This window comes from Papio anubis, chromosome 10 (assembly GCF_008728515.1).
Source record: "Papio anubis isolate 15944 chromosome 10, Panubis1.0, whole genome shotgun sequence".
NCBI lineage: Eukaryota > Metazoa > Chordata > Mammalia > Primates > Cercopithecidae > Papio > Papio anubis.
The window spans coordinates 114,969,864-114,993,782 of NC_044985.1; the positions used below are offsets into that span (position 1 = coordinate 114,969,864).

The following is a 23,919-nucleotide window of genomic DNA, read 5'->3' on the forward strand; positions in this document are numbered from 1 at the left end:
TCAAAAGCATCAAGTGCAAAGAGAGGGAAGACGGGTGCTCCTGATTTATTTTTAGAAGCCCACATGTCACATGGAAAACAAAAAGTTTCTCTGAAATCCCTGGAAACTGCTGCAAGGGGCGGGACCCTGGTGCCCGGAGCTTCAATGCATATCTTGGGCGTCACTTTTGGTTCTAAGGTGGCCCCAGGTCCCTCCGGTAAGATGGGAATAACCACGCCTGACTCTTCCCACGGACACCACACGGTCCTGGTTTGTGTTCTCTACGCGACCACGAGCTCCTTGAGGCAAGGGGTTGAGCCTGCTCCGGCTCATCCCCAGAGTCGGCACAGTGACTGGCGTAACGAAGGGGAAAAGAACGAATGAATGAACGAACAAAAGTGGAGTGGTGGAAGGGACCGCACGAGACGCGAACACCCCGCGCGTGAACGGCGGACACTGCTGCGCCGTCGACCCTCACTTCCGCCGCCAGGACGTTTCGGGGTCGCCCACCTTCCCTCCCAGGCTGCTCTGCGCCGGCAGCGCTCCGCGCGATTGGCTGCGCCGCCCCACGTGATGCCGGGGTGGCGGCAGCGGTTGCCCGGGTGACAGCTGCCGAGGTGGCGGCCGGGCTGGGTGAGCGCGAGTGTCCGCGGCCGAGCAGCAGGTAAGCGCGTCCCCGGATGCAGCCGGGTCACCCTCAGCCCGCCGTCCTGGTGCTGGGAGGAGCAGCGGTGGGGTTGGAGGGCCGAGGCTCTGCGGACCTCTTGTTCCGAGAAAAACCGTGACGCGCCCGCTCCGCCGCCGCCGGATGCTACCACTTCTCGCCTGCGGTCCAGGGATCTTTCTCCGGTGAGGGCCGAGGCGGCCTCCTGGACATCCCAAGCAAGGACAGGCGCAGCTGCTTCCCGCAAGTACTCTCTGATCTTTGCTGCAGCAGTAGTCCCTGATCTTTGCTGCAGCGGGCCAAACTTGGAGGGGGACCCCCAACCCGTCCAGCTGGTGGTGGCGGTGCGAGCGGGTTACCCGGGGTTTAGATCTCCCTCATAATCTCCATCTGCTAGCCCCGTTTCTCAGGCACCCAGGTGAAGTCCAGATTTCACCTAATCTAAGGGAAAACAGGATGCGTGCTATGCAGATTCGGCTTCCATACAAATCCCGTAATCCCACCCGTTTGTAGGCCCTAAATCTTTATTATGTAGGAATTCAAAAGCTGCCACTGCAGTCCCCAAGTGTGACTGGAAAAGTTTTTCTTAGTTTCTGCATGGAGGAGAGCAGTGGTTCTCAAACTTGAGAGTGTATAAAAGTCACCCAGGGAGCTTGTTTAAAAGGCAGATTTCTGGGCATGGTGCCTGCCATGGTGTTCAGAAGACCAGGGTGGAGGCAGGGATTTTCATTTGCATAAGGGTGCCAACTGATTCTTATTTAGGTGGTCCAGACTTTGGGGAAATACTGTGTAGTGGTTCCTATCAGCCACTTAGTCACTTACTGTGGCTGTTGGGAGTGTGTCAGACTTCCTGAGCCTCAAATTGGCTCATCTGGAATGGGAAAATACAAACTACATTCACCTCTCAGGTTTACTATGAAGATTAAATGTAAAGCATTTTGCACATTGCCTGGCATACAATATACCCTCAATAAATGATACCTATTATGATATGAAAGTTTAGAGAAAATTCTGTAATTTCTTTTTCTTTTTTTTTGAGATGGAGTCTTTCTCTGTCGCTCAGGTTGGAGTGGAGTGGCGCAATCTCGGCTCACTGCAACCTCCACCTTCTGGGTTCAAGCGATTCTCTTGCCTCTGCCTCCCTAGTAGCTGGGATTACAGGTGCACACGCCACCACGCCTGGCTAATTTTTGTGTTTTTAGTAGAGATGGGGTTTTACCATGCTGATCAGGCTGGTCTTGAACTCCTGACCTCAGGTGATCCGCCTGCCTCGGCCTCCCAAAGTGTTGGGATTACAGGTGTGAGCCACTACGCCCAGCCAATTCTGTAATTTCTAAGAATGTCAGAGTAGTAGGATACCCAGCAGCACTCACATTCAATGACAGTTGATCACAGCAGATGCTATTTAAATGGCTTACGGAGGACTACTCTAAGGAGGTGATGTTTATTAGGCACAGTGGTTAACCAGGTGAAGAGAGGGAAAAGTGTTCTAGGCGGAGAGAGTAATATGTGCAAAGGCCTTGAGGTTGGAAGGAGCTCAAATTCTCACAAACTCACTTTTCCTGTTCCAGGGCCTTTAAAATGCCATCCCCTCAGCTCAGGCTTCATTTATTCATCATATGCCTTGAGTACCTTTCTTGCTTACGAGGCACTCTGTTAGGTTCTGGGGATACGAAATTTAAATACAGCTCCCTGTCTTTGTGAACAGGTTATAAGAAGTGCCAGGCACAGTGGCTCATGCCCATAATCCCAACACTTTGGGTGGGCGAATCACCTGAGGTCAGGAGTTCAAGACCAGCCTGGCCAACATGGTGAAACCCCATCACTACTAAAATAATACAAAAATTAGGCCAGGTGTGCTGACTCACACCTGTAATCCCAGCACTTTGGGAGGCTGAGGCGGGTGGATCACCTGAGGTCAGGAGTTCGAGACCAGCCTGGCCAATGTGGTGAACCCCTGTCTCTACTAAAAATACAAAAATTAGCTGGGCGTTGGTGGCGGGCGCCTGTAATCCCATATACTCAGGAGGCTGAGGCAGGAGACTCACTTGAACCTGGAAGGCAGAGGTTGCAGTGAGCCGAGATTGCGTCTTTGTACTCCAGCCTGGGCGACAAAAGTAAAACTCTGTCTCAACAACAACAACAAAAAATTAGCTGGGCGTCATGGTGCATGTGTGTAACCCCAGCTACTTGGGAGGCTGAGGTGGGAGAATCACTTGAACCTGGGAGGTGGAGGTTGCGGTGAGCTGAGATCCTGCCACTGCACTCCAGCCTGGGCAACAGAGCTAAACTCCATCTCAAAAAAATAAAATAAAATAAAATAAAAATATAAAAAAATTCTTGGTAGGGAAAGAAGGGAGGGGTTGTTCATGGAAGACTTCTTGAAGGGGGTTAAGTCTGACTTTGCTTGGAATCATGAGTCATGTTTACCTGGGGTTCAGAACATACATCAACCACAGGCTTAGGATCCTGGAAGAGCTTGTTGCGTGGGGAAATGGCCAGGAGTTTGCTGTTGGCAGGGTCCAATGTGGGATTGGTGGAAGGGAGCAAGGAGCAGGAGAAGGTAGGGGGAAGGTGGATGGATTTGAGGCATAGGTCCAGAGAAAGGCTGGCGAGGTGGGTGTCCTCCAACAGCAACTGCCTTCTTCTGTCACCTTTTGCATCTGGCAGGGCTGGTTTGGTGCGTGGGGAGGTGTCCTGCCTGCTCCTCATTGCTGCTTCCAGATCACTGCCCTCTCCTTCACAAACCCCAGCTCCTTTGAAGCACATGGCAGACACTGTACCCTTTGCCAGCCCTCCCCGAGGCAGCCATTTCCCAGGGCAAGTCTCTCCAGTTCCCTCGGAGCCTCTAGCGCCCGGCTGGCTGCCTGTCCCTTCATCTCTTTTACTTCACTTTTGGGGGTTTCCACATCCTGGCCCCTCCAGTTCTTCATCCTCCTTACTTGCAGGCATCTCTTTCCTCCATCCTCCTCATCCACCCACTCCCTTGGTTGAGAGCTTTTTAGTACTAGTCACCTTCAAAGTCTTGCCTTCAGGCATCTGTCCCACTGTCTGCCCACTGCTTTCCATCTTTCCTGCTCACTGGAATGTGGCTCCTTCCGCAGGCCTCGGACCCCACCGCTTCCTCTGCCCTGCAGCCGCCTTATGTGTGTTCCCCTCCCCCATTCGTAACCTGATTAGTTCCAGTGTCCCATCATGGTTGTACTGTTTCCCCTTTCCTCTCTCTTCTAGAAGAACCTCTCGCATTGGTTAACCAAACTCAGAAAGCTGCAAGTGCCTGGAGAAGAGCTGCAAAACTGTGCAGACTGATTCTATTTTAGATTCCAGTCCAGAGATCTTAAATGGACTCTACTACCAGCAACCCTGCCATGTTGCGTAGTTACTTTGGTTCCCACCCTCACTTCTTTCCAAACTGTCACCTTGCTTCTTACTTGCAGCTGATGACCTTGTTTCTTTCTTTCCTTTTTTTTTGGGATGGAGTCTCGCTCTGTTGCCCAGGCTGCAGTGCAATGGCGTGATCTCGGCTCACTGCAACCTCCGCTTCCCGGATTCAAGTGATTCTCCTGCCTCAGCTTCCAGAGTAGCTGGGATTACAAGTGCCTGCCACCACGCCCGGCTAATTTTTGTATTTTTGGTAGAGATGGGGTTTCACCATGCTGGCCAGGCTGGTCTCAAAACTCCCAACCTCAAGCGATCCGCCTGCCTTGGCCTCCCAAAGTGCTGGGATTACAGGTGTGAGCCACCACACCTTATTTCTTGTTTCGCTTCCTTTTTTTTTTTTTTTTTTTTTTTTTGAGACTGGGTCTTACTTTGTCACCTAGGCTGGAGTGCCGTGGCACGATCCCAGCTCACTACAGCCTCGACCTCCCTGGTTCAAGTGATCCTCCTGCCTCAGCCACCCCAGTAGCTGGGATTACAGGCATGCACCACCGCGCCTGGCTAATGTTTGTATTTCTGTAGAGATGAGGTTTCGCCACATTGCCCAGGCTGGTCTCGAGCTCATGAGCGCAGGTGATCTGCCTGTCTTGGTATCCCAAAGTGCTAGGATTACAGGTGTGAGCCACTGCACCCAGCCTATTTCATTTCTAATCACTAAATCTGTGTCTTTGCTCAGCACCCATATTCTCTGCTATCCCTCTGAATGCCGTTCCTGCTTCTCCCTTAAACTCCAGGCTCATGTATCTGTAAGAATTAAAGAAAGAGGAGAGAAACACGAAGGGTGACTCGACAGTCAACAGGTTTGTTTCTTGGGTACCTGCCAAACTTCACCCTCTTACAATGGGCCTCAGTATAACAGTGGGCCCTAATAAGGACATTCTGTTCCCTTCAGGTCTACTAAGGGAAGCTAAAAGCAGACTTGGCGGGGTACGCCTCCAGCTGCAGAAAGATGTATGGGAACAGACATACAACTCTCCCTCCCAGATAAGCACAACAAAGAGACAGAAGCAGTCCAAGCCTCTGATAAACTCTCCCACCCTGAATCCTTAAAAACTCTTAGTCTGTAAGAGAGTGTGGCTCTGACCTAACTCGGTTGGAAGTCCCTCCCAGGTTTGAAATAAACCTGTTGACTGTTGAGTGACCCTTCGTGTTTCTCTCCTCTCTCCTCTTTCTTTAGTTCTTATAATACCCACTGACCATTTCGGAACCTCCACTGGAATGTCTAACCGGCAGCTCAGACTTACAGCCAAAACAGAGCTCTTGGTTTGACCTCAAAACAGTCCTTCCCTATGTTTTCGTTGACTCATGAAATGACATACTATTCGGCCAGCTGCTCAGATCCCAGGGTTCTTCCTTCCCTTCTTCCCCTCATGTCCCACAACCAGCCCGTCTGCAGACTGTGCCTCTTCTGCCTTTTCCATCTGGACTCACAACACTCATGGCCCCTTTTGCTTATCCGAATGACGCTCATGGCATGGGCTGAGCGGTACTCATCTCCCTCTTCCCACTCTCCTCCAGTCTTCTCTGCAGAACAGGCAACATGCATGTTAAAAAATGGACATCAGCAGCCGGGCGTGGTGGCTCACCCCTGTAATCCCAGCACTTTGGGAGGCAGAGAAGGGAGGATTGAGCCCAGGAGTTCAAGACCAGCCTGGGCAATGGTGAAACCCTGTCTCTGAAAAAACCAAGGCTGGGCACGGTGGCTCACGCCTGTAATCCCAGCATTTTGGGAGGCTGAGGCAGGTAGATCACATGAGGTCAGGAGTTCGAGACTAGCCTGGCCAACATGGTGAAACCCCATCTCTACTAAAAATACAAAAATTAACCAGGCATGGTGGTGGGCGCCTGTAATATCAGCTACTCGGGAGGCTGAGGCGGGAGAATTGCTGGAACCCGGGAGGCGGAGGTTGCAGTGAGCTGAGATTGTGCCATTGCACTCCAGCCCAGGCGACAACAGTGAGACTCTGTCTCAAAAACAAAAACAAAAAAACCTCACCAAAAACCAAACAAACAAAAAAACCAGAAAACAAATTACTGGGGCATAGCAGCACACTCTGTAGGCGCAGATACCCAGGAGGCTGACGTGGGAAGATTGCTTGAGCCCAGGAGTTTGAGGCTGCAGTGAGCTATGATCATGTCACTGCACTCTAGCCTGGGCAACAGAGGGAAACTCTGTCTCAGGAAAAAAAGAAAACAAACAAACAAACAAAAAAACAGGTGGTGTCAGTCCCCTCCTCCATATTCTCTCTGAGCCTCCTGTTACTCTCAGCCTAATGTCCAAGCCACTTACCAGCTCTGCAAGGCCCACCTGACCTGGCTCCGGCCCCCCATTGCCTGCTGCTCTCTGCCTCACCTCTAGCTACATCCCAATACCCAAGACTGCAGAGGTCTGCGGCCTGAGGCCTGTGACCTAGCAAAGCCCTCTTCCCCAGATCCAAGCGCTCAATCTTTGCTGAAATGTCACATTCCCAGTGAGGCCGTCAACCACTCCATCTAAAATAACCCTGTACCCATCTCCTTCAGGTTCTGTCCCTTTCCTTGCACTGTTTTCTTCATGTCTGGAATTAATTTCCACTTTGTCCGTGTTTTTGAGTCCGTACTGTGTGCCAGGCACTGGTCTAGGCACTGGGGATGCCAGGTACTGTTGAGAAGAATCAAGCAGCAGAAAGGGCTGAGAAGTGATGGGCTGACCTCTTAGAAAGGGTGGTCAGGGCAAGACTGAGGAGGTGACAGTTAAGCAGAGACCTGAATGAGACGTGAGTATCTGAAGGAAGGGCAGTGAGCCAGAGTTCACGAGGGCAGGCATGGGCTTTGGGTGTTCAGTGGCTGTCCACAGGAAGCACACAGTGGCCATTGTGGCTCAGGTTTACAGAACAAATGGGAGTGTGTTAGAGGCCACGTTGTCTAGGGCTTTGGGAGTTGGGCCCAAGGAGTCTTGCCTTCATCTGGAGGGTGGTGGAACCACAGGAGGGTCCCAAGCAGGAGGAGAATGCTCATTGTTAAAAGTGTAGAAATTGGATTGGATTGGAGAGAGAGGAGATGGGGAGGCACTGCCAGAAAAATGTAAGGTTACAGACTTAGAAGAGATCTGACTGGGTGTGGTGGCTCATGCCTATAATCCCAGCACTTCGGGAGGCCAAGGCTGGAGGATTGCATTACCCAGGAGTTTGGCAGCTTAGTAAGACCCTGTCTCTCCTAAAAAAAAAAAATATATATATATATATATATATATATATATATATATATAACCTGGGTATGGTGGCTTGCACCTATAGTCCTAGCCACTGGGGATGCTGAGGAGGGAGGATCGCGTTAGCCCGGGAGTTTTAGCTTGCAGTGAGCTATGATCGCACCATTGCACTCCAGCCTGGGCAACAGAGTGAGATCCTATCTCAAAAAAAAAAAAAAAAAAAAAATTGGAAGAGTTCTGATACATTCTGAATTTTATAGATGAAAAAAGGCTCTGCATTTCAGTGATTTGCCCCAGATCGGGTGCCAGTGAATGGCATGGTTAGCATTAGAGTCCAGACTTTTTAATTCCTCTGGGGTTACAGGCAACTGGTTTGGGCTGAGCCTGGGATGTGGGCCGTGGGGAATGACTGCTTTGGGTACACCTCGAGGGAGGGCTGGTAGAAAGAGTAGGAAGAGTTTCTTTTGACTTTAGCCATTGTATTTCCTAGTGCTGCTGAACAAATGACCATAAACTGAGTGGTGTAAAGCAAAAAAGATTTATTATCTTCTAGTTCTGGAGGTCAGAAGTCTGAAATGGCTCTCACTGAGCTAAAGCCAAGGTGTTTGCGGGGATTGATCATTTCTGGATGCTCTGGGAGGATCTGTTCCTTGCCTTATGCAGCTTCTGGAGGCTACCTACCCTCCTTGGTTTATGCCACTTTCACTCCTTTAAAGCCTGCAGTGGCTGTTGTCTTTCTCACACCTCATCATCCTGACACTGACGCTCTTGCCTCCGTCTGCCCCCCTCCCTCTACTGTGACTGCCTTGGGCCCACCTGGGTAATCCAGGATCATCCCCCAATTTAAAGGTCAGCTGATGAGCAACCTTAATTCCATCTGCGCCTTAATTCCCCCTTGCTGTGTAACCTCACGTATTCACAGGTTCTGGGGATTGGGGCATGGATGTCTTTGGGGCCATTATTCTGCTCAGCACAACCACCTTTTTGTGGTTTCACAGGTGGTTGAAATGAAAGCTCTTATATTTTTGCCTTCTAGAGATTTTTGCTGTGAGAATTAATTACCAGTAACAGTTCAATATGGGGGACATTCTGGCTCATGAATCTGAATTACTTGGACTAGTGAGAGAGGTAGGTATATTATACAAAACAGAGGTCACAGAGAAACATCTTGAAAACTTGTGTTTTAAAATGCAACCAACTGTTTAGTGCCTTGTAGTGTTTCTTCTGTTGTTATGTTGGAGCTATTTTTCTATTATATAATATTCCATGCATTTACATTTTGTTTTTATAACTAAACAGATCTTAAAGTCACTTAAAAAGTCCCTTGAAAGAAAATTATAAAAACAATACATGTCCATGGTAAAAGATTCAAGCACTACAGAAGTATAAAAAGGAAATTTCCCTCCCAGACTTTTTTCTATGAATAGTAAAAATATGTTCATATGCCTGTAGTTTGTTTTACAGAATGGGATGATACATTGTTCTGTAGCTTGCTTTTTATCTGCCAACAATAATATCGCATGAACATCTGCCTATGATCTGCCCTAGACATTTGAATGCCATAGAGTGTTTCATTGAGTAGATGCATCATAATTTTTTTAACTCATTGTCTGGTAATGGCCTAGGTTTCCTACACTAAAAGCTTTGACAAGTAGGGCCCAGGCCTTAAACTTTCTGGTGCTAAAGAAATGGTTGGTGCTTGCTGCTGCTTAACTGTGTGAGTAACCATCTGCAGGTTGCGAGAGCCATGGGTCTGGAGCAAGAATGAGGCACCCACCATGCAAATGCGGATTTGGAATTTGGTGGTGTGATGGTGAATATATATATATATATATATATTTTTTTTAATTTACATTAAAAATTTTTTTTAGAGACAAGGTCTTGTTCTGTCACCTAGGCTGGAGCGCAGTGGTGTGATCATGGTTCACTGTAGCCTTGAACTCCTGGGCTCAAGCAGTCTGCCTGCCTCAGCCTCCCAGGTAGCTGAGACTACAGGCGTGCATGACCATGCTCAGCTAGGTTTTATTTTAATTTTTGTAGAGATAGGATCTCATTCTGTTGTCCAACCTGGTCTTGAACTCTTGGCTTCAAGCAATCCTCCTGCCTCAGCCTCCCAAAGTTCTGGGATTGCAGACATGAGCCACTGCACCCTACCTGTGTAACACATTTTCTTTTAAAATTTTATTTATCTGAGATGGGGTCTGGCTTTGTTGCCCAGGCTGGTCTCAAAGTCCTGGGCTCAAGCAATCCTACCTCGGCCTCCCAAAGTTTTGGGATTACAGGCATGAGCCATGCCACCTGGTCTATAGCACTTTTTCTTTTCTTTTCTTTTCTTTTTTTTTTTGAGACAGAGTCTCGCTCTGTTGCCCAGGCTGGAGTACAGTGGCGTGATCTTGGCCCACTGTAACCTCTGCCTCCCGGGTTCAAGCAATTCTCCTGCCTCAGCCTCCCAAGCAGCTGGGATTACAGGCTCCCGCCACCACGTCCAGCTAATTTTTGTGTTTTTATTAGAGACGGGGTTTCACCATATTGGTCAGGCTGGTCTCGAACTTCTGACCTTGTGATCTGCCCACCTCGGCCTCCCAAAGTGCTGGGATTACAGGCGTGAGCCACCGCACCTGACACCACTTTTTCTTTATCCATTCATCTATTGATAGACACCTAGATCATTTCCATATCTTGGCTATTATGAATAATGCTGCAATGAGCATGCAGATGCAGATGTCTCTTTGAAATACTGATTTTATTTCCTTTCTGTCTATACCCAGAAATGGAATTGCTGGATCATCTGGTAGTTCTGTTTTTGTTTTTTTGTGTATTTTGAGATGGAGTCTTACCCTGTCACCAGGCTGGAGTGCAGTGGTGTGATCTCGGCTCACTGCAAGCTCTGCCTCCCGGGTTCAGTTAGTTCTCCTGCCTCAGCCTCCTGAGTAGCTGGGACTACAGGCACCCGCCCCTGCGCCCGGCTAATTTTTGTATTTTTAGTAGAGATGGGGTTTCACCATGTTGGTCAGGCTGATCTCGAACTCCTGACCTTGTGATCTGCCCACCTCAGCCTCCCAAAGTGCTGGGATTATAGGCGTGGGCCACTGCTCCCGGCCGGTAGTTCTATTTTTATTTTTTTGAGGAACCTCCATACTGTTTTCTATAATAGCTGTACCAATTTACAATCTCACCAATAGTACGCAAGTGTTTCCTTTTCTCCACATCATTGCCAACACTTTTTATCTTTTATCTTTTTTGTAATAGCCATTCTGATGGGTGTGAGGGAATTATGTCTGTGTGGTTTTGATTTGCATTTCTCTGATTGTTAGTGATGTTAAGCACCTTTTCAGGTATCTGCTGGTCCTTTTAATGTCTTCTTTGGATAAATATCTATTCAGATCCTTTGGCTGTTTTTAAATTAGATTATTTGTTTGTTTTGCTGTTTAATTGAATTATTTATTTTTTATAGTATTTAGATTTTGCTGAATTTGAAGACACCTTGAAAACATTTTCAAAAGAATGCAAAATAAAAGGAAAACCATTGTGTAAAACAGTAGGTGGATCTTTCAGAGACTCCAAATCATTGACAATTCAGGTAACATTTTGCTTATTTTTCATCCCTGTAGATAATTCAAGATGCTCCCAGCTTGTGGAAAATGCTGCCATTGGATAGTGCTGGAATAGTTTCTGAGCACTTGCTCAGAGTTACTTTAGATTGCACAAGTGTTTATAGATGAACTAATAATGTCATTTTAAATCTCTGTACCCTCCCTAGGGAATGTGTAGCTATATAAGATCTTTCACAAACATTTCTTGGGAAGAAGGAAAAGAAGAAACATGCAATGTTTAGGAACTGAGACAATTGTAGCCTTCCTCCTGAGGAGTTTCAGGTTATTAATTCTAGGCGCTGGGGATCCAACAGCGAACAAACGAAATCCAGCCCCTGCCAGTACAGCATTTGCATTCTAGCTTGGGGAGGTTGGAGGGAACAGGGAGCAAGAGTGAGACTGACGAGGTGGGTCTATGAAAGGAAGTCTGAGCAACTCTGTGAATACCAGTGGGCTGCAGGGGAGATTATACAGACCTCAACTCTCAGGGTTAGAAGGGAACTTAAAAATCCTTGGCTGGGCATGGTGGCTGACTCCTGTAAGCCCAGCGCTTTGGGAGACCGAGGCAGGAGGATCACATAAGCCCAGGAGTTCAAGACCAGCCTGTGCAACACAGTAGTACGTCGTTTCTTCTTCTTTTTATTTGAGACGGAATCTCTCACTCTGTAGCCCAGGCTGGAGTACAGTGGTACGATCTCAGCTCATCACAACCTCTGCCGCCGGAATTCAAGCAATACTCCTGCCTCACCCTCCCTAGTAGCTGGGATTACAGGCAGATGCCACTGTGTCTGGCTCATTTTTGTATTTTTAGTAGAAATGGGGTTTCACTACGTTGGCCAGGCTGGTCTCGAACTCCTGACCTCAAGTGATCCTCCCGCCTTGGCCTCCCAAAAATGCTGGGATTACAGATATGAGCCACCACGCCTAGCCGGAACCTCGTTTCTATAAAAAATAAAAAATTGGCCAAGCGTGGTGGCATGCACCTGTAGTTGTAGCTGCTTAGTTGCCTGAGGTAGGAGGATCACTTGAGCCCAGGAAATCAAGGCTGCGTTGAGCCATGATCATACTGCTGCACTCCAGCTGTAGTGACAGAGTAAGACCCTGTCTCCAAAAAAAAAAAAAAGTCATTATTTTAACCATTATTTGATGTCTCGATCTCATTTGTAATATGCCAGGTAAGTAATCAGTTCACCTAGAATATTTCCACTGACCATTTCCTGAGACAGCATGTTTCACCTTTGGATGATTTTATTATTTATTTATTTATTTGAGACGGAGTTGCGTTCTGTTGCCCAGGCTGGAGTGCAGTGGCAGGATCTCGGCTTACTACAACCTCCGCCTCCTGAGTTCAAGCGATTCTCCTGGCTCAGCCTCCCAAGTAGCTGGGATTACAGGCATACGCCATCATGCCCGGCTAGTTTTAGTATTTTTAGTGGAGATAGGGTTTTACCATGTTGGCCAGGCTGGTCTCAAACCCCTGACCTCTGGTGAGCCACCTGCCTCAGCCATCCAAAGTGCTGGGATTACAGATGTGAGCCATCATGCCTGGTCTATTTTATTCTTATAATTAAAAAAAAAAAGTTATGTGGAGACAGAGTCTTGCTGTGTTTCCCAGGCTGGTCTCAAACTCCCAATCTCAAGTGATCCTCTCGCCTCAGCCTCCCAAAGCACTGGGATTATAGGCATGAGCCACTGCACCTGGCCTTATTACTTCAACAGATTTTTAAATTTTAACCTACCTACTTCCAGAAATAATTTGAGGCTTGGCTTGCAAGCCCCTTGAGTAGCTGGAGTTCAGGTGGCAGCCACCGCTGGTTTTCTCCCAGTACTTGACTCCCTAGTGGCCTGGCATGGGCACTGTTGAGAGAGGGGCTCTTTTGAAGTGGCCTGTGGAGCTCAAGGCAGGGCTGAACCCTCTGCCTGCTCCCCTTCAGGCCGCAGGCCCCTGGATGCTGAGCTGCTGCTGCTTTCTGTCAACACAGACTCTTCTGTGGATGCTACAGGAGCCAGACCTCCCTGGCACCCCCTCCCCCAGAGAGATATGTTCAGAACATAGAAGAATACGGTCATTATTAGAGGCGAAAACAGGTTCTTAGAGTGAACTGTGTTCCTCGGGGAATCAGCTTCACTCCCCAGCACCTGGCTTCCCTGGTTCTTTCTGGATGAAAAAAAGACCTTTACCCTACACGTGGGAAGTGTGTGTGAGCATCTGTTAATTAAAGCTACCATTTGAGAGGAATGTAGCAAATCCTCAATACCTAACTAGCAGAACAGTGAGAATCTTTTGTGGAGTTCACACGTGACCAGATTATGTGATGATACAGGGTAAGGCCGACAGGCCCTGTGTCGTGAAGCTTCTTTGCTTATCAGGTCCCTCCAGAGGCGGCTGCTGTACACTTTTCCAACTGGGTTCCCATTGCCTTTCAGCTCCAGCTGCATCTGAGAACACTCAAATGTCTCTTCAGGTCTTTTTAAAAAATTGTGATTAAAGATAAAATAGAATGTCTCATCTTAACTATTCTTACATGTACAGTTCAGTAGTGTTAAATGTGTTCACGTTGTTGTGAAACGGATCTCTAGAATTTTTCATCTTACAAACATGAAACTCTGTCCCCATTGAACAACTCTCCCTTTATCCTCCCCCTAGGCCTTGGCAGCCACTATTCTTAACTTTCTGTCTATGAATTGGCTACTTTAGATATGTCCTATAAATGGAATTATACAGTATTCGTCTTTCTGTAATTGGCTTATTTCACCCAGCATAATGTCATCAGAGTTCATTCATGTTGCGGTATATGACAAGATTTCCTTTCCTTTTAAAGGCTGAATAATATTCTCTGGTACATATTCACACACACACCCCACAGCTTGTTTATCTGTTCTTCTATTGATGGACACTCGGGTTGCTTCCACCTCTTGGGTATTAAGAATAATGCTGTTAGGGCCGGGTGCAGTGGCTCACGCCTGTAATCCCAGCACTTTAGGAGGCCGAGGTGGGCAGATCACCTGAGGTCAGGAGTTCAAGACCAGCCTGGCCAACATGGTGAAACCCCATTTCTACCCAAAAAAAAAAAAAAAAAAGAATACAAAATTAGCCAGGCGTGGTGGCCAGTGCCTGTAGTCCCAGCTACTCGGGAGGCTGAGGCAAGAGAATAGCTTGAACCTGGGAGACGGAGGTTGCAGTGAGCCAAGATTGCACCATTGCACTCCAACCTGGGGGACAAGAGCGAGACGACTTCTCAAAAAAAAAAAAAATAGTGCTGCAGTGAACGTGGGTGTGCAAGTATCTCTTTAAGGCCTTGCTCTCTGTTCTTTTGGATGTATACCAGGAAGTATTGCTGGATCATATGGTAGCTCTGTTTTTAACTTTTTGAGGAATTGCCAAGCTGTTTTGCAAAGTGGTTGTACCATTTTCCATTCCCACCAGCAGTACTTAAGCGTTCCAGTTTCTCTACTTCCTTGCCAATGCTTGTTATTTTCTCTCTGTGTGTTTTTAAAATATTAGCCATTTTGATGGGTTTGAAGTGATATCTTCTCATAGTTTTGATTTGTATTTCTCTGATGTCTTCAGGTTCATTTTTATATAACTTGAAAGACCTTGAATCTTTCTGATTGTCACAAACATTTCTTTTCTGCTCATCCAGTCAACAGCTGTGTCCCCCACTATGGTAGATTTCCCAAATGAAATGTCTGGTTTGAGTGAAGAAGAGTGGGGAAAAAAATTTAAAAAGAAGAAGAAAAAAATACATCTAGAACTGAGGTTGAGCAAAATATGCTAATTTTTAGTGGAACTCAAAAAATAGTGAGTTTCCCCCAGCAGTTTTATGTGTATAGTTCAGTAGTGTTAAGTATGTTTACATTGTTGTGAGATGTAAGAAGCATGTGTGTTTACAAGTTACTATTGATGGTGTACACATTTTCTCATCTTGTTGATTCTGCTTTGATCATAGTTTATAGAACATCACTAATATTTTGTGACTGTAAGTTATAATAGTGGATTCTTTTATGTGTGGGTATTATTTTAAGCTCAGGGACCATTTCCAGGTACAGAATATGAGTCATGAGTTAGGAAGGATGATAGAGGTGATTATGATGACAGCAAAGGTTTGTGGTTTCAGATCTACAAATAGAGACCTTAGAACAAACTGTAGATGGGCCTTTTGACTTGTGGATTCTGCCAAGCCATGTTAAGAAAATATCTTTTCTCAGGAGGGGGTATAGCTCAGGGTTAGAGCACTGGACTGCGGACCAAGAAAATATCTTTTCTCTAAGCCATAACATTTCACAAGAGTCTGCGCTCACCTCAATCACACAGTCAGAGAGCTCTTGGTCACCACACTTCTCGTGGCAAGGCCTCCTCAGGAATGGTCACAGGGCTTGCTTGGGACCTTGGCAGAGGCAAGCGTGGGGGTGAGCCTGGCCCCATAGCACTGCCCCAGGAGGATCTGTTCACCTTTGTGGCAGTCATTAACAAGCATGCAGGTCTCTGGCCAGCTTCCCCAAATTCTTCCAAGAGGTGGCTGTATTCAGCTGCTTGTGCTTTGTTTTGGCAACCCTCACCCACAGCTGCTAACAGACTGTCCCTTGCCTGTGTCCAGGAGGAACAGAAGAGCCAGCCTTGAGGAGGTAGATGCTCATTGTAGGGCTTATTAGAAAAATTCTGAGTTTACTTGAAATGTAACCGGCACCTTCCAGCATCAGGCAGTATTCAGAGACAGTTTTTGATCACATGACATAGTGAACATTTTTGTAATATTCAGATTTGAGGATTCCTTACCAATCAACATCTTTGACATATGTGTAACCAAACACTGTTACATTATTTGTTCTCTATACGTTTCCATTTTATGTTAGAAAATTTGCTTATAAACAGATAAAACAAGTAATTTTTAAAAATGACAATTTTGAAGGAAAATTATCTGTAAACGTTTTTCTTTTTTTTTTTTTTTTCTGAGACAGGGTCTCTTTCTGTCGCTTAGGCTAAATACAGTGGTGCAATCTCAGCTCACTGCAGCCTCTACCTCCAGGGCTCAGATGGTCCTTCCACCTCAGCCTCCAGGTAGCTGGGACTACAGGCACATGTCACCACGCCCAGCTAATTTTTGTATTTTTAGTAGAGACAGGGTTTCACCATGTTGTCCAGGCTCGTCTTGAACTCCTGGGCTCAAATGATCTGCCTGCCTTGACCTTCCAAAGTGCTGGGATTACAAGTGTGAGCTACCATGCTCGGCCATGTAAACTCACTTTTTTTTTTTTTTTTTTTGAGATGGAGTCTCGCTCTATTGCCCAGGTTGGAGTGCAGTGGCACAATCTCGGCTCACTCCAACCTCTGCCTCCCGGGTTCAAGCAATTCTCCTGCCTCAGCCTCCGGAGTAGCTGGGATTACAGGCATGTACCACCACGCCTGGCTAGTTTTTGTATTTTTAGTAGAGACGGGGTTTCACCATGTTGGTTAGGCTGAACTCCTGACCTCATGATCCACACGCCTTGGTCTCCCAAAGTGCTGGGATTACAGGTGTGAGCCACTGCACCCATGAACTCATTTTTAGAAGTATAAAAGAACAAAGGCCAATAATGGTGGTAAGTAACAATGGTATTGGGTGGGGAAGTGGGGATTCTTTTTTTATTTATTTTTTTGTTGAGATGGAGTCTTGCTTTGTCGCCCAGGCTGGAGTGCTGTGGCTGGATCTCAGCTCACTGCAAGCTCTGCCTCCCGGGTTTACGCCATTCTCCTGCCTCAGCCTCCCAAGTAGCTGGGACTACAGGCGCCCGCCACCTCGCCTGGCTAGTTTTTTGTATTTTTTTAGTAGAGACAGGGTTTCACTGTGTTCGCCAGGATGGTCTCGATCTCCTGACCTTGTGATCCGCCCATCTCGGCCTCCCAAAGTGCTGGGATTACAGGCTTGAGCCACCGCGCCCGGCCGGAAGTGGGGATTCTATAGAAAATCCAATCTCAGAAACACTGTTGCAGTTGAGCATAAAATGTAAGTCCAAATATCTTGGGCATTCGATACAAAAAGAACAGCAGCAGCTGCATTGTTTTAGACTCTTAGGAAGTTCTTTCACTTCTGCCTTTTACTTAAATCCACAAAATTATGCCACAGGTATTTGTGACAGGTGAATTATCTTCCTTGTGAGACAGGTGACGTGATAATTGCCACTTCCTTTCTCCAGAATTCTTTCAACTAGTGCATGCTAAATCATGACGCTGTCGTTGTCCCAGGTCAAACAGCACTGAGCTGGTGCTCCTTCCTCCACCTCCAGCCTTCTCTGTCGCTGCAGCTGCAGCTGGCAGGCATGGACAGTCACCTTATGGTATATTGGGGTCTTCCTTCAGCTCCATCTCAGCCTGGTGTGCTTCTAGCAGTGGGGCAAGTGGCAGTGCTATTGCCTAGGCCCAGGATTGACTGGGTCAGTGTGTGTGGGCTCCCGGCCACTCCAGGACGTGGAGCAATGCTGTCAGCAACCTTCCGTGCACGTGAGATTTGTTCCTGGGAGGCCCGGCTAGACTCGGTCTGGATAGTTTTTGTCAGTTGCATGCTGTGGGTCAGCAGGTCCAAAGGGTGACTTCAGTATATTTATGTGTCCGTGAGTTCTCTGGCCCCAAGTCTTTGTTCTATGCCTGATTCTTTCTGTTTCAAAGACCTTAAATGTTTTGTGTGTTCTTCATAGTGCCCAGATTAGATATTGCAAAGGTGTGGGAAACCAGGGTTGGTCTGCAGGAATCGCAGACTCAGGAGCTTGAATCCTGTGGGATCTCTGTTTTTCTATCCTTTACCTCTAAAAAGAAGTATGTGGGAAATCCGTGGTGTTGTGAGTTGTGAGAATTTTGGGTGTTGAAATTTACAACGAGGTGTAGTCTGATGTCTTCTCCACAGAAGGATCTTGTTGCTGCATTTGACGACGGAGACCAGAAGGTGTTCTTCAGTCTGTGGGAGGAGCACATTCCCAGTTCCGTCCGAGATGGGGACTCCTTTGCCCAGAAGCTGGAATTCTATCTCCACATCCATTTTGCCATCTATCTTCTGAAGCACTCTGTGGGGAGACCGGTGGGTTTACCTGGTGTTGCGGGTGGGTCTGAATGGTGTGTTAATGAACAGTGTTTGCTGTCATTGTCCACATGGGTGTGGAGTTTATATGTGGCTGTTTTGTTATATTGCTTACAAGGTACAGGCATCCTCTGTCCTGAGGAGTGATTTTCTACCATATTCCCAGCAGCTTATATTCTAATTTCTATGGAGACTTAATAATTTCTGTAATCAAAGCTATATTGTTTTCCTAAATACCTCAAGTTTTTGAAACCTCATCAAAATTAAGTTTATTTGGCAATTTCGTCTGTAGACATGTATGTCTAAGAGAATCCATATTTCAGCTGCATATTAGACCCTATATTAGAACATAAAATTATTTACATATTTATTGTAGAGAAAGGGTCTTGCTATGTTGCCCAGGCTGGTCTTGAACTCCTGGGCTCAAACAGTCCTCTCACCTTGGCCCCCCAAAGTGCTGGGATTACAGGCATGAGCCACTGTGTCTGGCCAGAACACACATTTAAACTTAAGTCGTGGAAAAGGGTACGTCTCTTTGTGGAAAGTCCTTTTGAGTGATAGGTTGAATTTAGCGTCTGCAGTCCTTTCCCAGATGGGGTTGGAGATGGGAAGAGAGGAGAGGGCTGAAGTGTCAAGCTGCTGGGGTGGCTGAGCTTTGATGACAGAAGGGCAACAGAGACGAGCTGGCATTTGACCCCGTGCATTAATTACTGCCCTGTGGACCAATGTGAGCGCATGAGAATGTCAGAACACCAAAGGTGGGGACAGTGGTGGAGGGAGCAGCGGGACCGTACATTGTAGTAGTTGTTGGAAGGCTGTTCCTCAGGTTATTACTCTTCCAGGGAAGATCACAGGAGATTTTCATTTTCTGTTTGTGTTTCTGTTTCTTTTACGTCTGGGGGTCAAAAGAGGGCCTCCTGGTATAGGTCAACTGAGATGTGTCTGTAAGAACAGGTTAGTCTGTGTACGAGACTGTGAAGGCCATGATTGGTAGAGCCGGTGTGGGAGCAAAGCCCCACATTCACCAACTCTGGAACAGGTTAGTCTGTGTACGAGACTGTGAAGGCCATGACTGGTAGAGCCAGTGTGGGAGCAAAGCCCCACATTCACCAACTCTGGTTTTCTCATTGAGGGCCAAGAGGAGGTAGAACCCTGAGAGGGGAACTAACTTGCCTGGGATACACATGGAATAGTGACACGGAGCGAGCCCAGGCCTTAGCACAAGAAAGGAAAGGAGCGAGATGGAAGCTTCTGTTTCCAAACACCATAAAGAAATGCCTGTTAACCTTTAGAAACCGCTCCTGCTGGAGGCATGGGAATGCAGACAGATACTTATTTATATCTGAAAAGTAGAAGCCATGTGTCTGTCTAATAATGAGGAAACTAGTTAAATAAATGTGATAGACAAGATGAGGTTTTGTCCTGCCATTGAAAATGTTTATGAAGAATTTTAAGGATGTGAGAAAATGGCAATAATAAAGTTAAAAAGCAGCATATTGAACTGTATATACAGTTCTCTGATCTTCCTAAGTTTCATTAAGGGGGAAATTTAGGGTGGATGGTAGAATTCTAGAGACAACGCACCTGCCAGGCTAGATAGGGGATGCCAGCGACATGACTGGGACAGAAGGAGCCTCAGAGAGAGGATGGGGTGAGCAGATGGCCTGGGCATTGAGCTGGAGACCTCAAACAAATGCTTTCCCTTCCTCCAGGACAAAGAGGAGCTGGATGAAAAGATTTCTTACTTCAAAACCTACCTGGAGACCAAAGGGGCAGCCTTGAGCCAGACCACAGAGTTTCTTCCTTTCTATGCCCTTCCTTTTGTTCCCAACCCTATGGTGCACCCGTCATTTAAAGAACTCTTCCAGGCAAGTGCCAGCTTTTAACTCTTGTGTCAGGTCCTGGGTGACATTGTGGTTTTATCTTCTATAAGCTGGGGGTTTCTGAATGATGCTTTAAAAAACTAAAATTTGCTTCTGTTATTATTTTTAGTTATAGCCATAATTTTTTAGTCAGTCTTCTATTAGATGGTTAGTTAGGTTTGGTTTTTGCCATCCTGTACTAGCAGTGGTTTGCGACTTGTACATACATTAAATCTGGAAGAATTGCAGTAATTAACACTTTGTAATAGCAAAAACTAGGAACAACCCAATTGTACACCAACAGGAGCATGCATAAATACATTGTGTTATATTCACACAATGGAATATTATACATCAATGAGAATGAATGAACTAAATCACACAATGATGAAATCTTAAGCTGGATACGAGAGAGGACAAGCTATGTGATTCCCTTTACATATACATCAAAGCAAACAAAAGTAGTTTTTAGGCATATGTGTACCAGTGTTAAAATGTTACAGAAAGTTGGCCGGGCACGGTGGCTCACACCTGTAATCCCAGCACTTTGGGAGGCCGAGGTGGGTGGATCACTGGAGGCCAGGAGTTTGAGACCAGTCTGGCCAACATGGGGAGACCCCATCTCTACTAAAAGTACAAAAATTAACTGGGCGTGGTGGCATGCACCTGTAATTCCAGCTACTCAGGAGGCTGAGGCAGAAGAATTGTTCAAACCCGGGAGGTGAAGGTTGCAGTGAACCAAGAGTGCCACTGCACTCCATCCTGGGCAATAGAGCAAGACCTTGTCTCAAAAAAAAAAATTACAGCAAGCAAGGATTCTCACCTGCTCGAATGGCAACTTTAAACTTTTTACATTCTCACACATAGAATTGACTTTTTAGGATGTATAGTTCCATGAATTTTAACACGAGTATGTTTTGTTTGTTTAATTGGTTTTTTTTTGAGATAGTCTCGCTCTGTCGCCCAGGCTGGAGTATAGTGTCGCAATCTCGGCTCACTGCAACCTCTGCCTCCCGGGTTCAAGCGATTCTCTTGCCTCAGCCTCCTGAGTAGCTGGGGCTACAGGTGCGCACCACCACGGCTGGCTAATTGTTGTATTTTTAGTAGGGATGGGGTTTCACCATGTTGGCCAGGATGGTCTTGAACTCCTGACCTCAGGTGATCCACTTGCCTTGGCCTCCCAAAGTGCTAGGATTACAGGCGTGAGCCACTGCGCCTGGCCTTGTTTGTTTGTGTTTTGGAGACAGAGTCTCATTCTGTCACCCAGGTCACTCTGTCACTCAACAGCAACTGATGCAATTCTTCCAAATCCCAGTACATTTCAGCATCCTGTTCAGTTATAATTCTGTAAAACAACTTTCATCCCTCCTGAATAGTAACTGCTAAACTGAAGGCTACTTAGTTGACTGCTTTCATTAAAGCAGGCCTTTTGTAGAGTAGCCCAAGTTGAAATTTTTGCTGTTTTTTCTTGATCATTCTAGATTTACCTACTTCTTCTCCCAGAAAGTTGAAGAAATAAACATTAAGAAGGTGGTTAAATTTGGAAGGGTTCAGATGTCTTGGAGGATTAAAACAAAGAAAATAATAAAAATAAATTTTAAAAAATTAAAAATTAAATTTAAAAATTTCTAAAAATAAATAATCTTGGAAGGGGACGGTAGATTTTCTCACAGTGAGACTTCCGTTCCTGAGTATTCTGTTCATGACTATTCTGGCATAGCAGCATGGATAAAGCTTGGATCCAGGTGGCAGCAGAGCTGGCAGAATCAGGGATGGGGCCTAGCAGAGGCTGCAGCTGGCAGCTTGACTCGCTCAGGTTTGGTGTTCCAAGATGGAGTTCAGCTTCTGGTGGTTTAAGGAATTTAATGACCATCTGTATTCGTGGAGATTGATTTTATCCCATTTTTTTCTTTTGTTAGTCTACATATGTTCTTTTAATGGTAACATAGATATTTTTAGTATGTATACATAATAAAGTCAATTTTTTTTTTTTTTTTTTTTGAGATGGAGTTTCACTCTTGTCGCCCGAGCTAGAGTGTAATGGCTCGATCTTGGCTCACTGCAACCTCCACCTCCTGGGTTCAAGCGATTCTCCTGCCTCAGGCTCCTGAGTAGCTGGGATTATAGGCACGTGCCATCATGCCTGGCTAATTTTTGTATTTTTAGTAGAGACGGGGTTTCACCATGTTGACCAGGCTGGTCTCGAACTCCTGACCTCAGATGATCCGCCTGCCTCAGCCTCTTAAAGTGCTAGGATTACATGTATAAGCCACCACGCCCAGCCATAAAGTCTAAATTTAATCTTTATTTTCTTCCAGAACATTCAGGGAACTCAGAATGCATTAACTTCATTCATCCCCTTTGCAATTTATGTGCTTTTTTTTTTTTCTGCCAAGTATCTTAGTTATATATTTAAAATGTACAAATTAGGAAGTTTTACTATTTTATGCAATCAGTGTGTGTAGATTTTCCCTTATAGCTACTAGTATTTTTGTTCATCATTCCATCTTGTGTCAATGACCTTCCATCTGGGATAGTTGTCTCCTCCTATTTAAGTACATGTCTTTAAAACCCCCTTTCCTTGAAGATCTCTTCTTTCAGTTCTTGTTTGACTGCAGTGTCTTTATTGCTTTCTCAGGTAGGATTTAGAATACTAGGTTTACAGTTATTTTCTCTTAGTACATTGACGATACAAAGCTTAGCTAGATTGCACCGTCTCCTAGCTCGCATTGCTGCTATTTTGAAGTTGGCTGTCAGTCTAATTGCTGTTCCTTTGTAGGTGATCCATCGCTTTTCTCTGGCCTCTGGGATTGTATCATTTCCCTACAGTGTTTCTAGGGATAGATTTCTATTTTTACTTGGGATTTGTTGGGTTTCCTGGATGTGAAGTTTTGTGTCTTTCAACAACTCTGAAAAATGCTCAGTTTGTATCTCTGTATATTACCATTCTCTTTATTATCTCCTAGATATCTGACTAAATGTATATGAGACCTATTATATTCTCCATGTCTTTTTTATTTAAAAAATTATAAAATACACATAACATAAAATTTACCATTTTGACTTTTTTTTTTTTTTAAAAAGAGATGGAGCCTCTTAAAACTCTATCCCTCAGGCTGAAGTGCATGATTATAGCTCGCTACAGCCTTGACCTCCTTGGCTCAAGTGATCCTCCCACTTCAACCTCCCGAGTAGCTAGACTATAGGCATGCACTGCCACCATTTTGACCATTTTCGAGGGTTCAGCTGAGTGGTGCTAAGAACGTGCACATCATTGTGCTCGCCATACATTTTAATATCTTATGTTTTCCTTCTCTTAATCTCTCTGGCTGTATTCTGGGTGATCTCTTCACATCTGCCTTCCAGTTCACAAACTCACCCTCCAGCTTTGTTTAGTCCATTCTTTAACCTTTTCATTGAATTTGTAATTTCAGTTAACTCTTTATTAGAAGTTTTTTGTTGTTGTTGTTTATTCAAATTTGCTGGGACATTTTTATAGTCTCTCATTCCTTCCTCTCTTTTATTTCTTTAACATATTAAAAATTTAGGCCAGGTGTGGTGGCTCACGCCTCTAATCCTAGCACTTTGGGAGGCCAAGGTGGGCGGATCACCTGAGGTCAGGAGTTCCAGACTAGCCTGGCCAACATGGTGAAACCCCGTCTCTACTAAAAATACAAAAATTAGCCAGGTATGGTAGCTAATGCCTGTTATCCCAGCTACGCCGGAGGCTGAGGCAGGAGAATCTCTTGAACTCGGGAGGCAGAGGTTGGGGTGAGCCAAGATTGTGCCACTGCGCTCCAGCCTGGGTGACAGAGCAAGACTCCGTCTCAAAAAAAACTCCTTGGCTTCCTTGCTCTAATTTTCCTTCTAATTTTCCTCCTATCTCTGACCATCTCTTCATTTAACAAACTGAGCCACCACGCCCAGCTCAGAAATGTTCTTCTTCTCAGAGTTGAAAGCACAGAAAAAGTAAGAATGGTCAAGAAAAAATATAAGTGACTCATGTCCAGAGAGGCTTTATTTCAGTCTCATCCCTGTCATCACCAGAGCATCATAAAGCTAGTAAATACATTGAAAACACATATTTGTTGATTATACAAAATAGTAGTCAACAACAGAGCAATCTAACTGGAAGTCTGCATGT

The 23,919-nt window shown here is 45.9% G+C and overlaps 1 protein-coding gene across 3 annotated transcripts in view; it reads left to right on the forward strand.

Moving 5' to 3' along the window:
* Positions 1-530: 530 nt before the first annotated feature.
* Positions 531-23,919, forward strand: part of ARMC9 (armadillo repeat containing 9) — a 178,995-nt gene continuing 155,606 nt past the window's right edge. For 2 of the 3 annotated variants that reach the window (XM_031651602.1, XM_031651600.1), the window contains exons 1-5: positions 531-643; positions 8,308-8,399; positions 10,726-10,851; positions 17,743-17,913; positions 19,626-19,781. In XM_031651602.1, coding sequence (XP_031507462.1) covers positions 8,349-8,399; positions 10,726-10,851; positions 17,743-17,913; positions 19,626-19,781 — 504 coding nt within the window. In that variant the 5' untranslated portion in view covers positions 531-643; positions 8,308-8,348. Of the gene's footprint in view, positions 644-686; positions 829-8,307; positions 8,400-10,725; positions 10,852-17,742; positions 17,914-19,625; positions 19,782-23,919 lie in introns of those variants that run through there. The other variant, XM_031651601.1, reaches the window with a different exon arrangement.